The sequence below is a fragment of the Taurulus bubalis genome (assembly GCF_910589615.1).
Source record: "Taurulus bubalis genome assembly, chromosome: 14".
NCBI classification, from domain to species: Eukaryota; Metazoa; Chordata; class Actinopteri; order Perciformes; family Cottidae; genus Taurulus; species Taurulus bubalis.
The window spans coordinates 1,556,330-1,574,297 of record NC_136602.1 but is presented as its reverse complement, the minus strand read 5'-3'; the positions used below and the strand labels follow the sequence as shown (position 1 = coordinate 1,574,297).

The 17,968-nt window shown below is 45.1% G+C and overlaps 2 protein-coding genes across 3 annotated transcripts; one reads left to right on the top strand and one right to left on the bottom strand.

Annotated features, from left to right (window-relative positions):
- The first annotated feature begins 165 nt into the window (after positions 1-165).
- On the top strand, positions 166-5,184 carry pno1 (partner of NOB1 homolog). 2 transcript variants are annotated; one of them, XR_013771132.1, is made up of 8 exons: positions 166-440; positions 2,361-2,507; positions 2,587-2,670; positions 3,022-3,082; positions 3,420-3,537; positions 3,758-3,828; positions 3,915-4,075; positions 4,180-5,184. XR_013771132.1 is itself a non-coding variant. In XM_079229768.1 (7 exons), exons 1-7 carry the CDS (start codon positions 243-245, stop codon positions 3,980-3,982), a joined length of 747 nt encoding a protein of 248 aa, XP_079085894.1. In that variant the 5' UTR covers positions 166-242; the 3' UTR covers positions 3,983-5,184. The 2 variants fall into 2 exon arrangements, 1 of the variants encoding a protein (XP_079085894.1); XM_079229768.1 differs by having other exon boundaries at positions 3,915-5,184.
- On the bottom strand, positions 4,134-17,529 carry LOC306746789 (calcineurin subunit B type 1). The gene is made up of 6 exons (XM_079229769.1): positions 17,434-17,529; positions 9,967-10,006; positions 7,262-7,438; positions 7,103-7,162; positions 5,896-6,080; positions 4,134-5,494 (listed from the first exon to the last, which is right to left on the bottom strand). The coding sequence occupies exons 1-6, from the start codon at positions 17,434-17,436 to the stop codon at positions 5,447-5,449; spliced, it is 513 nt and encodes a 170-aa protein (XP_079085895.1). The 5' UTR covers positions 17,437-17,529; the 3' UTR covers positions 4,134-5,446.
- Positions 17,530-17,968: the final 439 nt, after the last annotated feature.

The following is a 17,968-nucleotide window of genomic DNA, read 5'->3' as shown; positions in this document are numbered from 1 at the left end:
TCTCACACTTTTAGACACAATAAAAAAAAAATGATATTGTATTACACCAAACTCAATTGTCATAACAGAATGAGACACATTTTATAATTTACAACACGACTAATAATTATTTCTTCTCCACAGGCGTCTGCAACGTCGCAGTTTGGGTCCTTTCCGTCGCACGTGGACACCATCACGCCTCGTCTCCGCCGGTCCGCCTCACGTTGGACTGTTTAATCTGAACATTTAAACTAGTTTCAGCGATGGACGCGGATACAAACACCGCTCCGGCCGCCGGCGCCGCCCCGGAGACCCCGGAGGACTCGGGGTCCTTCACCACCGTCAAGTCCAAGAAGGCTCACAAGCGGAAGCGTGAGAAAGATGGAGTGGACATGGACACGGAGGGCCACGTGGCCTGCAAGCGGCCGCAGTTTCCACCGATATCCAGCGACAAGTTAAAGGCGAGTACTCTGTGTGTACATGTACTCTGTGTGTTGTCTTGATATAAACACCACTACGTGTGTATTTAACGCCATTCGGCTACGTCACGAAGAGGCAACTATTTATAGCTCGTTTAAATGGTTGCTGTCGTCACGTGACTGCTGTGACTACAGCTGCTGCATGTTGTACAAGTACTAACAGTAGTTAAAGTATTCACAGGCTTTACTTGAGTAAAAGTACATTATACCATAATGTGAAAAATAAAATGTTTACTTAATTCAAAGTATCTTAAGTATTCAACACAATACTGTAAGTATTTATTGTGAAAGTACTATGTGTGCACATGTAGTAAAGTAGAAGTACAATATTACCTCTGAGATGTAGTACAGTTATAAAGTTGCATGAAATGGAAATACTAATTTAAAGTACACAAGTAAAGATTCTACCACTGGGAACCAACACTATTGTGGTATTTCTGACACTTTACTGAATATATATATATATATGTATGTATGTGTGTATGTATGTATGTGTGTGTGTATATATATATATATATATATATATATATATATATATATATATATATATATATATATATATATGTGCGTGTGTGTTTTAATTCATGAGACTTTCTTTGTACATCACTAAATACTCAATAACCCTTTTTTGTAACGTCTGCAGAATGTGTTTCATAACTAGTATCTCTCCAGCCGTGTCTGGATTAGTGAGGCCGCTTTATTATTAACATTTAAAATGTAAATGTCGGTAATTCTAACGCTGATGAGGACAAGAAGTCATGTTTTAATCCCATAGTACTCTGAGCCGCTAATACTTCTGCACGTACTTTAGGGGACGACTTTCACTTTAATGGTGTGTTGTTGTTGTTTCACAAACGATGACGGTGGTTGTTGTTGTTGTTTCACTAACGGTGACCGTTGTTGTTTCACTAACGGTGACCGTTGTTGTTTCACTAACGGTGACCGTTGTTGTTTCACTAACGGTGACCGTTGTTGTTGTTGTTTCACAAACGATGACGGTGACCGTTGTTGTTGTTTCACTAACGGTGACCGTTGTTGTTGTTGTTTCACTAACGGTGACTGTTGTTGTTGTTGTTTCACTAACGGTGACCGTTGTTGTTGTTGTTTCACTAACGGTGACTGTTGTTGTTGTTTCACTAACGGTGACCGTTGTTGTTGTTGTTTCACTAACGGTGACCGTTGTTGTTGTTGTTTCACTAACGGTGACTGTTGTTGTTGTTTCACTAACGGTGACTGTTGTTGTTGTTTCACTAACGGTGACTGTTGTTGTTGTTGTTTCACTAACGGTGACTGTTGTTGTTGTTGTTTCACTAACGGTGACTGTTGTTGTTGTTTCACTAACGGTGACTGTTGTTGTTGTTGTTTCACTAACGGTGACTGTTGTTGTTGTTGTTTCACTAACGGTGACCGTTGTTGTTGTTGTTTCACTAACGGTGACTGTTGTTGTTGTTTCACTAACGGTGACCGTTGTTGTTGTTGTTTCACTAACGGTGACCGTTGTTGTTGTTGTTTCACTAACGGTGACTGTTGTTGTTGTTTCACTAACGGTGACTGTTGTTGTTGTTTCACTAACGGTGACTGTTGTTGTTGTTGTTTCACTAACGGTGACTGTTGTTGTTGTTGTTTCACTAACGGTGACTGTTGTTGTTGTTTCACTAACGGTGACTGTTGTTGTTGTTGTTTCACTAACGGTGACTGTTGTTGTTTCACTAACGGTGACTGTTGTTGTTTCACTAACGGTGACTGTTGTTGTTTCACTAACGGTGACCGTTGTTGTTGTTGTTTCACTAACGGTGACTGTTGTTGTTGTTTCACTAACGGTGACTGTTGTTGTTGTTTCACTAACGGTGACTGTTGTTGTTGTTTCACTAACGGTGACCGTTGTTGTTGTTGTTGCTCCAGGGGCCAGACGAGATGCGTAAGGTGGCCGTCCCCGCTCACCGCTACACGCCGCTGAAGGAGAACTGGCTGAAGATCTTCACGCCCATCGTGGAAAACCTGCAGCTGCAAGTTAGATTCAACCTCAAGACGCGGCACGTGGAAATCAAGGTGAGTCTCGTCCACTGAATTAACATTAATGTTTAGTTCATATTATTGTTTAAATCATAATTATCTCCTCTTCCTTCAGACCTGCAAAGACACGCAGGACATCAGTTCGCTCACGAGGGCGTCGGACTTCGTCAAAGCGTTTGTTTTGGGATTCCAGGTGGAGGTACGTGAACTCTGGAAGGTTATTTAAGATATATATATATATATATATATATATATATATATATATATATATATATATATATATATATATATATATATATATATATATATATATATATATATATAGATATATATATAGATATATAGATAGATGTTATTATTTACACACGGCTCTCCATCAGAGGTCAGGCGGTCAAAGTGTTGCATCAGTCGTTGTGTTTGCGTTGGACGCAAATCTTTAGATAAAAGCTGTTGTGATGTTTTGCTGAACGACCTTTGACCTCGTTTTGATCTGGTTGGTGACATCACTGGTTGTGGTTCTGGTTGGTGACATCACTGGTTCTCTCCTCAGGACGCGCTCGCTCTCATCCGGCTAGACGAGCTGTTCCTAGAAAGCTTCGACGTGACAGACGGTGAGCCGTCTGCTCTGATTCGTTGGTTGTATTTTTGTTTAAAATGGTGTTTTACTTTTTTATTTTTTATTATGATTTTCTTGTGTTTTTCTTGTGTTCTTGTTTTATTTGAATTGTTTTGTATTTTATTGTGTGTTTTTGCTTTGTTTTAATTTATTGTTTGTGTTTTTTTTTTTTAATTAATATTATATTGTGTTCTTTTTTTATTAGAATTTTATAGTATTTTTTTGTTATAATAATTTGTTTTAAATATTTGTTTGAATGAATTGATGGTTTGGGTGTTTATTTTAAATTAATAGCTTTAACTGGTAGTTTAACGCTCCCCTGTGTCCCTCAGTGAAGCCTCTGAAGGGAGACCATTTATCCAGAGCCATCGGCAGAATAGCCGGAAAAGGAGGAAAAACCAAGTTCACCATTGAAAACGTCACAAAGACTCGTATCGTGCTCGCAGAGACGTGAGTTCATGTCCTGGTTATTAATCACTGATGTTGTTTCATCGCTCTTTTGCAGGTTAACTCTTTATGTCAGTTTTAAAGTAAAAGAAGTTACATTCTGAAATGTAAACATAAAATCTGGAATGTTGTGATTTGATGTACGAACCAAAGAGAAATGTCTTTTTTATTATTATTTTTATCTTGACAGAAACATTTTAACTTTCTCTCTCCGTCTCCACAGAAAAGTTCACATCTTGGGTTCTTTCCAGAACATCAAGATGGCCCGGACGGCGATCTGCAACCTGATCTTAGGTGAGCGAGTCGTTGGGTTCCATGTTGTGATGATCGCTCTTCACGTGAGAATCCACCTGACCTTTGAAACCCTTCTGCCCCGACAGGAAGTCCACCTTCAAAGGTGTACGGCAACATCAGGGTGGTGGCCAGCCGGTCGGCCGAGAGGTTCTGATTGGCCGCTGACTGCATTGATCCCGCCCCCTCCCCTTCCCATTGGCTGCTGCCTCCGGTCTCTCTGCTATGTGATCAGCTGACTCGTGTTTGTGTAAATAAATCATTTCATTCTGTCACTGAAGTGACGAAATAAGATCCTGAATGCTCTCAACGTTTCAAAGTTTATTTAAATTGTGTTTTTCATTTTTCATACAGTATCACGTTTTCAAGATGGCGGCATGCAGAAAAACAACTTTAACTTAAAACTTTAGATTTCCCCACAAAACTGAAAAAGATCCCTCTGACACTAAGATGTAAAGTAAAATATTACTGGATCTGAACTACAGAGACAGAACTGCATTTAACAAATACTTGTATACAAAAAGAAGAAATAAACCCTTTAAGCCGAGTGCAGCGTGACCCGAGTTCATCTAAAAATACAAAAGTTACATTTTTGATTTCCCCTCATAATTTGTCCATTTACCAGTTTGGCAACGTCCATCTTGTGTACCGTTTAAATTCTTTAAATATATTAACATCACCATCCATGTGTTTCGCTGTATATCTTTCATCCTTGTTTTTATTGTGTCTGTAAACAGCTGTGACAATTAAATGTCCCCTTGGGGATGAATAAAGTATATTTATCTATCTATCTTTTAAAAATAAGAAGGAAAAAGATCTACATGCCGAACTTGAATATATATTTGTTCATATAAAAGCCGCTCACAGAAAATTAACATTTGGTTGATTTTATTTTTTTCTCCCTGTTTAAGACCGAACGCCACATTTATTGTTAAAATGTATAAACTAAATTTAAAAAAAAGTAGATCCTATTTCTATGCGTTTTCACACTAAGCTTTAATTGTCTTCCATCCGGTGCTGTTTAAAGCTGACATTGATGACCTCATAAACACGTTGATCACAACACAAATAAACACGTCTGTTCACCTGGAGGTCGTCTCAGGTCGTCTCACGCTTTCAGAAGGAAACCCAGAGTGTCGCTTTGCAGCCGCAAATACATCGTTTAGTTTTAAAGACATTTTCTTGGCATTAATTTCTATCTAGCTAACGGTTTCATGACGAGGAAACGACCGCGTTGTCGCTGCAGACGGAGCGCTTTGCTCGAAGCGTCTGGAAGCTTGACTGCTCTAGCGGCGGGTACGGCTGGAGGCAGGTGCATTATGGGTAATAACCTGGACTGGGTCTGGACATGCGTAGCCTCCTTCAGTTAAGTCTCAATGTCTCCCCTCACCAGACAAACCATACGTATGCTTGTGTTTTTGATTCTTTATAAAAGACAAAAAATAATATCAACAATAACAAAAAGAAGAAGAGATGAAATATGAATCCTCCTCGATCAGCTGCTCCTCCTCCAGAAAGAGAGAATACTTCAGGAGCACAGGGGACGCTTTGCTGGATGTCGATCTTCAGAGGAGGTGAGGAAAGGAGGATGGAGGAGAGGAGGCGAGGAAAGAAGCAGCGCTCACACGTCCACCACCATCTTTTTGTGTATGTCGAGACCCCCGACCACCTGGAAGGAGAAAGACAAATGAAGAAATGAACGTTATCGAACCTTAAAGAGGACACGACGAAAAACTATTTCCTTCATTATTTTTGTCTTTTTTTTAATAATGTTTTATTTATAAAAGGAAAAACACATAAAATAGTGTTTTTTCTTCCACAATTTAAAGGAGACACGTTATGAAAAACACTTATTTTTGTATTTAAATCAAATTACAAAAAAATTTACATGAAAAATAAAAGTGTTTATTCCACTATTTAAAGGGCATCAGAATATTATTTTAGTTAACTATTGTAAAATCACCACTCGCAGAGACGTTATTAAACAACCTGGATCCTACATTTCCCATCATGCAACTCAGCAGGAGGTTGCAGCCGGTCCTGCTGCATTAACAACACAGAACCACTCACTAAGCAGAACTCGGGGAAGGAGATCCTCCCGTCTCCGTCCCGGTCCGCGTTGATGACGGTCTTGTCCACGATCTGCTGCAGCTGCGTGTCCTTCAGGTTGTTGCCCACCATCATCTTCAGCACCTGGAACAGCTCGCCGTTAGAGATGAAGCCGTCCTTGTCCATGTCGTAGATACGGAAGGCGACTGAGAGGGAGGGGGGGAGGTGGAGGAGAGGAAGAGGGAGGTGGAAGGAGAGGAAGAGGTGGAGGGAGAGGAGGAGAGAGAGAAAGAGGGGGAGGTGGAGGAAGACGTGAGAGAGATGGAGAGAGAGGTGGAGGGAGAGGAAGAGGTGGAGGAAGAGGAGGAGAGAGAAAGAGGGAGAGGTGGAGGAAGAGGTGAGAGAGGTGGAGGAGAGGAAGAGGTGGAGGAAGAGAGGTGGAAGAAGAGGGAGGTGGAGGGAGAGGAGGAGAGAGAGAAAGAGGGAGAGGTGGAGGGAGAGGAGGAGAGAGAGAAAGAGGGAGAGGTGGAGGAAGAGGTGAGAGATGGAGAGAGAGGTGGAGTTAGAGGAAGAGGTGGAGGGAGGTGGAGGGAGAGAGAGGTGGAGGGAGAGAGAGAGGGAGAGGTGGAGGAAGAGGGAGAGGTGGAGGGAGGTGGAGGGAGAGAGAGGTGGAGGGAGGTGGAGGGAGAGGGAGAGGAAGAGGGAGAGGAAGAGGTGGAGGGAGAGAGAGGAAGAGGGAGAGGAAGAGGGAGAGGAAGAGGGAGAGGGAGAGAGAGGAAGAGGGAGAGGAAGAGGTGGAGGGAGAGAGAGGAAGAGGGAGAGGAAGAGGGAGAGGTGGAGGGAGAGAGAGAGGAAGAGGTGGAGGGAGAGAGAGAGGAAGAGGTGGAGGGAGAGAGAGAGAGAGGTGGAGGGAAAGGTGGAGGTGGAGAGAGAGGTGGAAGAAGAGGTAGAGAGATGAAATCCCAGACGTCTTCAATACGTTTAATGATTCAAGACGTTTGATTGTTAAACTTTAAGAAAGCAGCTTTGAACTTTTTAAAAAACAACGACACGATTGTTCTCATGTTATTGATCTTTGACTTCTCAGCGTGAGACTCAGAGGTCGCAGCTCATCGTTAACGGAACGTAGAGCCGCTTGTTCTCGTCCCAAAGGAACAGGTGTGTGTGTGTGTGTGTGTGTGTGTGTGTGTGTGTGTGTGTGTGTGTGTGTGTGTGTGTGGTTACTTACAGCGCAGCTTCTGCTCTTTGTCTCCTTTCACGCTGAACTGAGAGACTCCCTCGATGAACTCTGAGAGGAGAGGACCGGTCAGACTCTTGTGTGTATACATATATATTATATATATATATGTATGAAGACAGACCAGCGGGTCATGGGGTCGCCGCTCACCTTTGAAGTCCACCTCTCCGTTCCCGTCCGTGTCGAAGATGTCGATGACTCTCTGCACCAGCGGGTTCTGCTGCAGCTCCGGCAGCGACATGAACTCCTCCACGCTGAGGGAGCCGGAGTTATCCAGGTCCAGCTTCTTGAAGCGCTTCCCCAGGCGCTTTATCTCATCGGGGTCGACTGGGGGGAGGGGGGGGAGGGGGGGAGAGAAGGGGGGGGAGAGAGAGGGAGACATTCAGATGATGTCATCCTCCACTATCACAGTTTTCAGGACAGCACTCATAAAGAACCATCAGGCTCCAAAACACCGCTTTATGCTAATGAGCAGCTGAGAGGAAGACCCACTGTAACTGTGAGATGATTATGACACACACATACACACACACACACATACACACACACATACACACACACACACACACACACACACACACACACACACACACACACTCTTTCATAAGCGCTGGATGCACCCTCAACTGTGTTACTAAGCAACTGGAACCCGTTAGCCCCCTAAAGTAGCCCACACACACACACACACACACACACACACACACACACACACACACACACACACACACACAGAAGAAGGTGTACACATGAGATCACATGCATATGTATGTCAGGAGGCTCAAACTACGTCTGTCACGCAATTAACATAAATACATTGTGCAGTGTGTCCACCTGGGTCTTTATAGTCCAGTGTGTGTGTGTGTGTGTGTGTGTGTGTGTGTGTGTGTGTGTGTCTGACCAATGGATCCATGACTTTAAATCAAATGTCCATGACAAACATTTAGTGAAGTCTGGGTGTAAACAGTAAAAAGTGAGTAAATGTAGTATTTAAACTAACAATGAGAACACAAAGCATACAGTAAACCTTAAATGACTCAAATGAATGAGACAATAGTTTGATTAAAAGAATAAACATTTATATAGATGCCTGTATGTATGCCTGCTTATATTTTGAGTCTTTCTTTTAAAAGCATATTCATTATTTCAAACTCAGCGTAAATGAACGACATGAACACATGAATATAACACATTAACATGAACACATGAATATAACACATTAACATGAACACATGAATATAACACATTAACATGAACACATGAATATAACACATTAACAGACACACAAAGTGTTGCTGGTGACGACAGCAGAGCGACATGTGAGATCAGAGCAACGGGGTTGAGGGGGCAGCGTCGTCTAGGAAACGCAGACGATGTTTATATATATACATATATTGTAACAGAGTGAGTTACACACACACACACACACACACGCACACACACACACACCCTCTGGGAAACCCCTGGCAACAAGGAACTCCACGGAGCCGCCCTCCGTTTATTTTTGGGCGGCTGCAGACAGACCTGCTGTGGTTTCAGGTCCTCGCTGCTGCGCTTCACGAGGCGACGAGGGAGGCAGTGTGTAGTGCATGCTGGTGTGTGTGTGTGTGTGTGTGTGTGTGTGGTTTGTGCGTGCACGTTCCCACAAGTAGGCCACTACCTTTCACCCGACCTAAGCTCGGCTAAGCAGCCGTGACACACTGAAGGCACAGCCTCACTTTCATGTAACGGAGGCGGTTCTGAGGAGACTAATCGTGTCGGGTTCATGCTCTTTTTATATCATGTTATATTACATTATATCTTTTTATATCATATTATATCCATAAAGAGTTCAGAACGATGGCCGAGCAGGTCGAGTGTTAAGACTGTTGTTGGTTCGCGTCCCTTTGAGGTCGCAGCCGGCTTAATGCGTCCCACATGCAGGCCGCAGCCGGTTCCCTCACGGAGGAGTGCAAAACGAGAGGCTGATATAAGGACAGTTACAAATATTTTTTAAATCCTGTGTAATTGTGGAGGGGATAAATCCTCGTAAAGAATCTAAACGCTAAAATAAATTCATTCGATACGTTGCACCTTGGTAAGCTTTGATTTATTGAGTGATTGGTGTGATGTCATGCTCCTGCTGCTCGCTCTACTTTTAGTTTATCTCACGTGACTGAACACGTTCATCGGCATCTGAAAAGAGCAGCGGACCAACCAGGGAGGAGAGATGGAAGCTAAGCTAACCCAGCTAACACCACTACCCAGCATGCATCTGGATGTCTGTCGCACAAGATGTTTTCTGCCCCCAATTGTTTTTGGGATGCTCGTTAAAAAAAAGCTCCAGGAATGTTTTACTGTTTTTGTTTTGCTTTGTTTCTCAGTTATTTCAACCGACTTTTGTTCTGCAAATATATAAATATATATATATATATACATATACATTTTAAAGTCTGTTATTAGTCTAAATAAGTTTTTTTGTGGTTATTTCTGCCGTCATGTCTCCACAGCATGTGGTGAATACGGAGAGACACGACAGTGTTGGGTTCAGATCCCCATGATGTCACAGGAGGACATGCTAAGTATAGAAAGGCCACTCTGTGCTCCTCCAACAGGAAGTGACCTCTTTAGCATGTTGTGTTCCTATCGGACAGGAAGCAGATCATAACGAGTTCCTCTGAGCGACAAAGAGGGAAACAAAATGCAATTCATCAACTGTCTCCTGCCTGGAAGAAGATGTCTCATTTTATTGAGACTTAAAGCTCATAATCATCCTTCTCGTTTATATATTGTAATGCACGTCAAAGATCTCAAAACATGGCCGACGAGCCTTTGATTCCAAAAGGACATTCAACAAACACTCCCTACAGAATACTTACAGTGTGAGCACATCTCCAGGGGGAAACTGGCTTCATTTCCCTAAAGAGAGAGGCAGACAAACACAGGTGTCATTTTCATTTGGTGTCTTCTTTTTTTTTTTTTTTACACAATGCCACATGTTCCTCCTCAGCCCATCCTGCAATCTGACACCACGATTCATGCAAATCAGGTTCAGGGATTTTTCCATAATCCTGAGGGAATGAATCAAGAGAGTAATTTTCTATATACTTCTGTACAACCAGAGGAGTCGCCCCCTGGTGGTCAGGAGAGAGAATGCAGCTTTAACACATGAAGCATATACTTCTATACAACCAGAGGAGTCGCCCCCTGGTGGTCAGGAGAGAGAATGCAGCTTTAACACATGAAGCATATACTTCTATACAACCAGAGGAGTCGCCCCCTGGTGGTCAGGAGAGAGAATGCAGCTTTAACACATGAAGCATATACTTCTATACAACCAGAGGAGTCGCCCCCTGGTGGTCAGGAGAGAGAATGCAGCTTTAACACATGAAGCATAGACTTCTATACAACCAGAGGAGTCGCCCCCTGGTGGTCAGGAGAGAGAATGCAGCTTTAACACATGAAGCATAGACTTCTATACAACCAGAGGAGTCGCCCCCTGGTGGTCAGGAGAGAGAATGCAGCTTTAACACATGAAGCATAGACTTCTATACAACCAGAGGAGTCGCCCCCTGGTGGTCAGGAGAGAGAATGCAGCTTTAACACATGAAGCATATACTTCTATACAACCAGAGGAGTCGCCCCCTGGTGGTCAGGAGAGAGAATGCAGCTTTAACACATGAAGCATATACTTCTATACAACCAGAGGAGTCGCCCCCTGGTGGTCAGGAGAGAGAATGCAGCTTTAACACATGAAGCATAGACTTCTATACAACCAGAGGAGTCGCCCCCTGGTGGTCAGGAGAGAGAATGCAGCTTTAACACATAAAGCATAGACTTCTATACAACCAGAGGAGTAGCCCCCTGGTGGTCAGGAGAGAGAATGCAGCTTTAACACATGAAGCATATACTTCTATACAACCAGAGGAGTCGCCCCCTGGTGGTCAGGAGAGAGAATGCAGCTTTAACACATGAAGCATATACTTCTATACAACCAGAGGACTCGCCCCCTGGTGGCCAGGAGAGAGAATGAAGCTTTAACACATGAAGCATATACTTCTATACAACCAGAGGAGTCACCCCCTGGTGGTCAGGAGAGAGAATGCAGCTTTAACATATGAACTATATACTTCTATACAACCAGAGGAGTCAACCCCTGGTGGTCAGGAGAGAGAATGCAGCTTTAACACATTAACCAGAGATGTCACTCTTCAGAACCGGAGGAAGAAACAGGAAGGACTACAAATTGAATGACTCGGACTCTGATCCCTCGAGTCGCTAAATAAAAGGTCAATAAAAGTGATGGACTGTAACTTCAGCCAGTAGAGTTTAGTAGTACTATGTGTATTGAGTAGTACTCTGTGTATTGAGTAGTACTCTGTGTACTACTGTGTGATACTGTGCATTCCTGTCATCTGGTTATCTTCTCTGGTGCAGCTGGAACGTTGAAGGATGTTATCAGTGTGGTTTGAGAGCTTTCACAGCCTTCACAATCAAAAACTGAAATCTGAACTCCTTTTCAAAAAGAAGCTTCATTGTCTAGAAACTGTGGATGTGAATTCCTCAGATACTCTGTGAGCAAACGTGTCGTTAAAGTAACGCAACACCTCAAAGCAGACAACAGTCCATTCATGACAGATGATACTGTGTTTGCGCTCACAACTGTTTCTGTTTGCAGAACCAATTTTGGGATTTTAACTTTGCATATTGATGTTTTGCATCAAGACCCACCCTTCCCCTGCATCTACTTTCTACTCTTATTGTGCAGATAAATAGATAATTCTTCAGTTCCTGTCGTCTGCTTTTGGGTCCACATGCATGCTTCAAATGTACTGCACATTTCAAAGGAGCCACTTGAAACTGATTCTGAACGTTTTCTGAGCAATGTTTCACTCAACCCCCTGAGGCAGTTTCCCCTCTGCATGTGGAGCCTCTTTCCTGCAACATGCACCTTCACATCCAGCATTATACAAAGGCTCTTTAAATGAACCATGCTATCCTGACACACTGCATGGCGGTGTGTGTGTGTGTCTGAACAAGTTCATGCAAACATGTGTGTGTGTGTGTGTGTGTGTGTGTGTGTGTGTGTGTGTGTGTGTGTGTGGCTCACACCTCAGTAAACATTGTAAACATGAGTTTATGTCTCAATCTCTAGTTTCAAGTCTTCTTCAATACAGCATGATGTTCATTTAGTACATTATGGTCATTTAGAGTCAAACAGACCATAAAGCAGGGGACGCTTTAGGGGCGGGGCTACACGGTGATTGACAGGTTATGCGTGTTTTGCTCTTGGTGATACTCTACTACAAACCGGTTTATAAAAGAAGCGGTTATGTCATCTCCCGGCTTACCGCTGGCTGCCGTACGCAGCAGACTCACCCCGGAGAGGTCGAGGTATTTAAAGAGCGACGAGGAGAAAGAGGTGACACGGGATTAGCCGGGAGAGCGACTTAGCATTTGACACCCCGTCAGGAGAGCGTTGACATATACGTGGTGCCGCTTGGTGGAACAACACGTTGACTGGGCGCTCCCCAGTTCACAAGGGATTGAATTCCAGTGTAGCTCCAGTGTGCTGTACTGGGGTTGGGTGTCCCGCTGCCTGTGTGGCTCAAAGAGTCATAGACACACTTTATTCCCTGAAGGGAAAAGTCCTTTAGCTTGCTCGCTGCAACACAGTCACTAGCTAACGGTGTCCTCTTGTTCAAGGACCAACGCTGCATGAGACACTTTTATTCTGGTCCTCGGGTCAGAACCAATAACACACAAAGACTCATTGTTGCCTTTAAGTGTGTGGCCATTAAGGGTCTTGAGTGACGAACAAAGAGTTCTAATAATTAAAAACACATTAATTATCAGCGCTGCACACTTCATTATGCACCTCAACTTTGGCTGAAGATCTAGTTGATTTCACTTCTGATTTTTACGAGTGTAAAGAGTAAAATGTAACTTAAGTCTTCATCCACACACTCGAGTCACATCATTGCTGTCACTAACTAGCCAGCTAGCAAACATCTGGCTAGTTAGCTAACCTGCTAATTTCACCTTTCAGTTACTCACAAAGCTTTTGGGGACAAGCTAACTAGCTAATCAACAGACAGCTGGCTAGTTAGCTAGCCTGCTAATTTCACCATGCTTTCCTGCTACACTGCTTACAGAAAGTGAGCCGGACAGCAGGCTGCTGGTCAGCAGCAGTGCTGGGTCTAACGGTGCCGCTAGCTTACCGAGCTAACTAGCCATCCACCTCCGCTCACAGAAAACAGTTCAACGTCCGTTCTACTCTCATTCTATTTCCAAGTTGTCCCTGAAGCTTGGTGAGCGATTTAATAGTCATTTGTCATTTGTTGGCAACGTAAACTAATCATGCGTTTAGTCCAATAAGATTAAAAGAAACCAAAACTGAACAACTACGACGGCCACAGAGCAAACTGAGTGAAAAAAAGAGTTTTGAAGAGAGGAAAAGAGAAAGTAGAAGTTTCAAAATGTTTGCTTTCAGTATTGACTCCTTATTAATGAAATCCTATGATAAATATATTATAGCTTTTAAAGCAGCCACCTCAACAACATGGCGGGTAACTGAGGCGACGTCCCTGAGGCCCAGTGTGGTTTACGTGTCTCTGGAGGGGAAGAGACTTACAGCAAAGCAGATTGGGTGTTGAGGATTAAGGGTTTACTAACTAAGGCTCCAGGTCACCGGCGGGAGTAGAGCTGTCATGGCCCTCTGACACGGAAACCACCGGAGACCGTCAGAGGGCTCGGTTATGAAAACACAGAAGAGGAGGTGAACAACGTGAGAGAGAAAACACAGAAACAAGAGAGACCCATGCTGACTCATCAATAATGCATGTTTCATGTTTCATTCAGATTCAATTAGGCCTCAGTGCACAAAACATGCTTTGCATAATGAAGAGTGTGGCATCGTGGCAGCAGCAGCAGCAGCAGTAGCAGCAGCAGCAGCAGCAGCAGTAGCAGCAGCAGCAGCAGCAGCAGCAGTAGCAGCAGCAGCAGTAGCAGCAGTAGCAGTAGCAGCAGCAGCAGTAGCAGCAGTAGCAATAGCAGCACTAGTAGCAGCAGTAGCAGTAGCAGCAGCAGTAGCAGCAGCAGCAGCAGTAGTAGCAGCAGCAGCAGTAGCAGCAGCAGTAGCAGCAGCAGCAGCAGTAGTAGCAGCAGCAGCAGTAGCAGCAGTAGCAGCAGCAGCAGCAGTAGTAGCAGCAGCAGCAGTAGCAGCAGTAGCAGTAGCAGTAGCAGCAGCAGCAGCAGCAGTAGCAGCAGTAGCAGTAGCAGCACTAGTAGCAGCAGCAGTAGCAGCAGCAGTAGCAGCAGTAGTAGCAGCAGCAGTAGCAGCAGCAGCAGCAGTAGCAGCAGCAGCAGCAGTAGCAGCAGTAGCAGTTTATCATAACCTGCCACGATATTGGAGTAAAAAGTTGAAATATTCACAATGTATTTCCTGTTCATATTAAAGTTCTCGTATTATTTGTGAAAGGCCGAACGCTTGTTCATCAAACACTGTTTTTAATATCTGCGCAGATATAAAATAAACTCGCCCGGCCGGAGGAGGCGGACGATGGACGATGTTTCCTCAGTGTCACTTTTTGTTTTTTTTATGTTGGGATGCCGCCCATATTACCTGCCCGGAGAATTCACTGGTGTTTGCATAGAATGCACTGCAGGAATACAGGTTTCTGTTGTTTTGTATGTCTTGTCTGGCATAAATGGACTACAACTCCTTAAACACTAGAAACTGTTCATAAAACCAGAGATATTTCTCATTTAATGGCAGGAAAAACCTTCCCTGACATGTGGCACGAGGACTCCTGCATACATTGTGTATTAATAAACGTGGCGGAGACGGAAGCACAAAGCAGAGGAATGCGTCGTTCCCTGACTCCGGATCCGTGTGCCTTCATGTGGACAAACATCCGCATCGGCCTCAGACATCTTGTGCCTTCACATGTACGACGCTCTGTTTGTCTCTGTGACGCCGACCAGTCCGGTGTGGCGTTTGTCCTCCTCGACCCTTAAACTCCACCGGAGCTGAATACAGAGCCGTGAACAAACACGGCCGAGGGTGTGATGGTATACGTGAGACCGCGCCTCTCAAAACCGCTTCATAACTTCACATATGAACACATGACAGGCCTCTCCAGACGGAAAGGCCTCCTTCAGCCTTTCACACGGTGCCCAAAGTAAAATGTGATCAGATCTCATCAAGCTGTGAATACAGGAAACCTCAGACGCAGGTAGAGTAGTGCTGAGTCCTTTCCTGTCTGCTCTCCCTGCTTTATCGCCACCGCGCTGATAAACAAACGAGTTCATGAGCTCTCCGTTTCTCAGCCAGACTTTGAGCAGCATGCAAAACCACCGGCCGACCAGCAGCCGACGCAGAGCCGTAACTACTTTGTTCCACAGCGGAGAAGCCGGGGAGGAAATGTGGGAGTTCACCCTCGCCGTCTCTTTGCAGCTCGTCCGGTCGCTCTCCTTTTGCTCCTCAAAGCATCCCCTGCTGTTCTAAAAGAAAACGGGTCAAAGATCCGTGTCAGATCTAGGAGACAAGAGCAAATACGACAAATAATGATCGAAATCAGAGCTGCATGACAACGGAGGAGGTCCTCTCAGCCTCTTCTGTCCCTGACTTCTTGGCCTCGTGACGCTCCGTGAACTAACAGCTCCTCCATGTTCTCGAGCTTTAACCTCGTGGTGACACAGGAACCCGTCCCGTGGCCCCAGGACAGTCACAGGGACACAACATGAGGTCTGGTGCTGGTCCGGTCTGGGTGTAGGTGGTCTGGACCTCGACCCCCACACTGTTCCTTCCATCGCTTCCACTCATATCTGCCTCTTTTTAAACGTCTACTTTCAACGTCTTCACAGCGGCCGACTGTAATCACATATTTACTGACGAACGTTGGAGCCCCAGCACCGCTGAGCGGTGCGAGAACTGATGGAGCGCTGGGTCCTCAGCGCCCGCTGTGGCTTCTGGTTATAGGAACGCAGTAATAGTAGTAGTAGTTGTAGTAGTAGTAGTTGTAGTAGTAGTAGTAGTAGTAGTGTTGGTAGTCGTAGTAGTGATCGTAGCAGCAGTAGTAATAACATTGATAAACTCTTCTCCTAATCTGTAGAGTAACTATAGAGACGTTGCCTCACATTGTTATAGAACGTACAATAACACAATATCTGCTATATGAGTCTGGATGATTTAACTATCCAGCTCTACTCTGTCTACTCAACGACGGCTCTTATTTTATATTTACAGACGTTTGAAATGCCAGAAAATAACAAAACAAATAAAAAATAAAAAAGAAGCTTCCTCGAGCTCAAACAAAGTGGCGCAAGAAATAAAATGAGTATTTTGTTGTTGTTGTGTTTCTGAATCCAGGTGATAATAAAACAGATTATTCTTATGTCAATAATTTATCCGGAAATGGATGTGTGGGCGGTGTGTTTGATCTGTGGGATGGACTGGAATTGTGGGTATAAGACCAAGAGCACACACACACACACGCACACGCACACACACACACACACACACGCACACACACGCACACACACACACACACACACACACACACACACACACACACACACACACACACACACACACACCTCGGTCTGCCCGGTCAGGTCTCCTCTCATTGGTCAGTCGTGATAACCTGCTGGTTACTAGGTAACAAGCATAGTAAGAGCTGCTGAACAGATACAATGTCGCCTCGCGCCCTCATCACAGCGCGAGACCTCAAATGCAACAATGTTGCGAGTGTCAACAAAGCGTCACGCTACAAAGAAACAAATGAGATTCTAAAAACACACAAATATATGTATAAATATTACTCTATAGAGCAGAGCGAGTGTTCCTGCCTGGTGTTTCAAACCGACCACAAAGGGAAACTAATAAAAGCGTATTTCAGAGGAAAAGTAACGTGCACGTGAAGAGAAGGCGGTGAGGCGTTCAGGTGCTGCCCGCAGAGCGCGCGAGCCAGAAGCGCGCGAGAGTAGCGTTTCCTCCTCGCGGGAGCGCCACTTTTGTTTTGGTCGAACTTAACGCAAAACGCGGTAAAAGAACCGGTCCGGGGACCGCCACGGGCCGGGGACCGCCACGGGCCGGGGACCGGGGACCGCCACGGACCGGGGACAGGGGACCGCCACGGGCCGGGGACCGCCACGGGCCGGGGACCGCCACGGACCGGGGACAGGGGACCGCCACGGGCCGGGGACCGCCACGGACCGGGGACAGGGGACCGCCACGGGCCGGGGACCGCCACGGGCCGGGGACCGCCACGGGCCGGGGACCGGGGCCGGGCTCCCTGCTGCGTTCAGCGGGGAGGAAGCGCAACAATAACAGAGCAGCTTACCATCTTGCAGGTCGGATGACGAAATCCAGAAGGCGATGTGAGCGGAAAAGAGGTCCAACAGGAGGGGAGGAGGAGGAGGGGAGGGGGCTGTGGCGAGAAATACAACAAAATATATATTTATATATATATATATCTATATATATATCTATGTATGTATAAAGGTGGTTGTCTCTGAGGGCTCGTCCTGGCTTTATACCCAGCGTCAGGCTCTCTTTCTCTGCAGTGGCGGAGGGAGGGAGACCCGGGCGGGGGAGGAGGAAGAGGAGGAGGAGGAAGAGGAGGAGGAGGAAGAGGATGCTCGGTTTGACAAGCAGGCGGGGGAGGGAGGAAGGGGCCACTGTACTGTACATCCGGGGCCTACAGGTTATGTTTATTTACCTCTTGGTTCGGGCTGCGCTTTGGCTCCCTCTGCGGGCGGTGGAGGTGTACTGCAGGAAGCCAAACTGAAATGGGTTTACATTTAAAAAGAAATGCAGTAAAGAAAGTGAGCATTTGAGTTTCTTAAATTGGGATTTGCAGAATAGGAAGAATACGA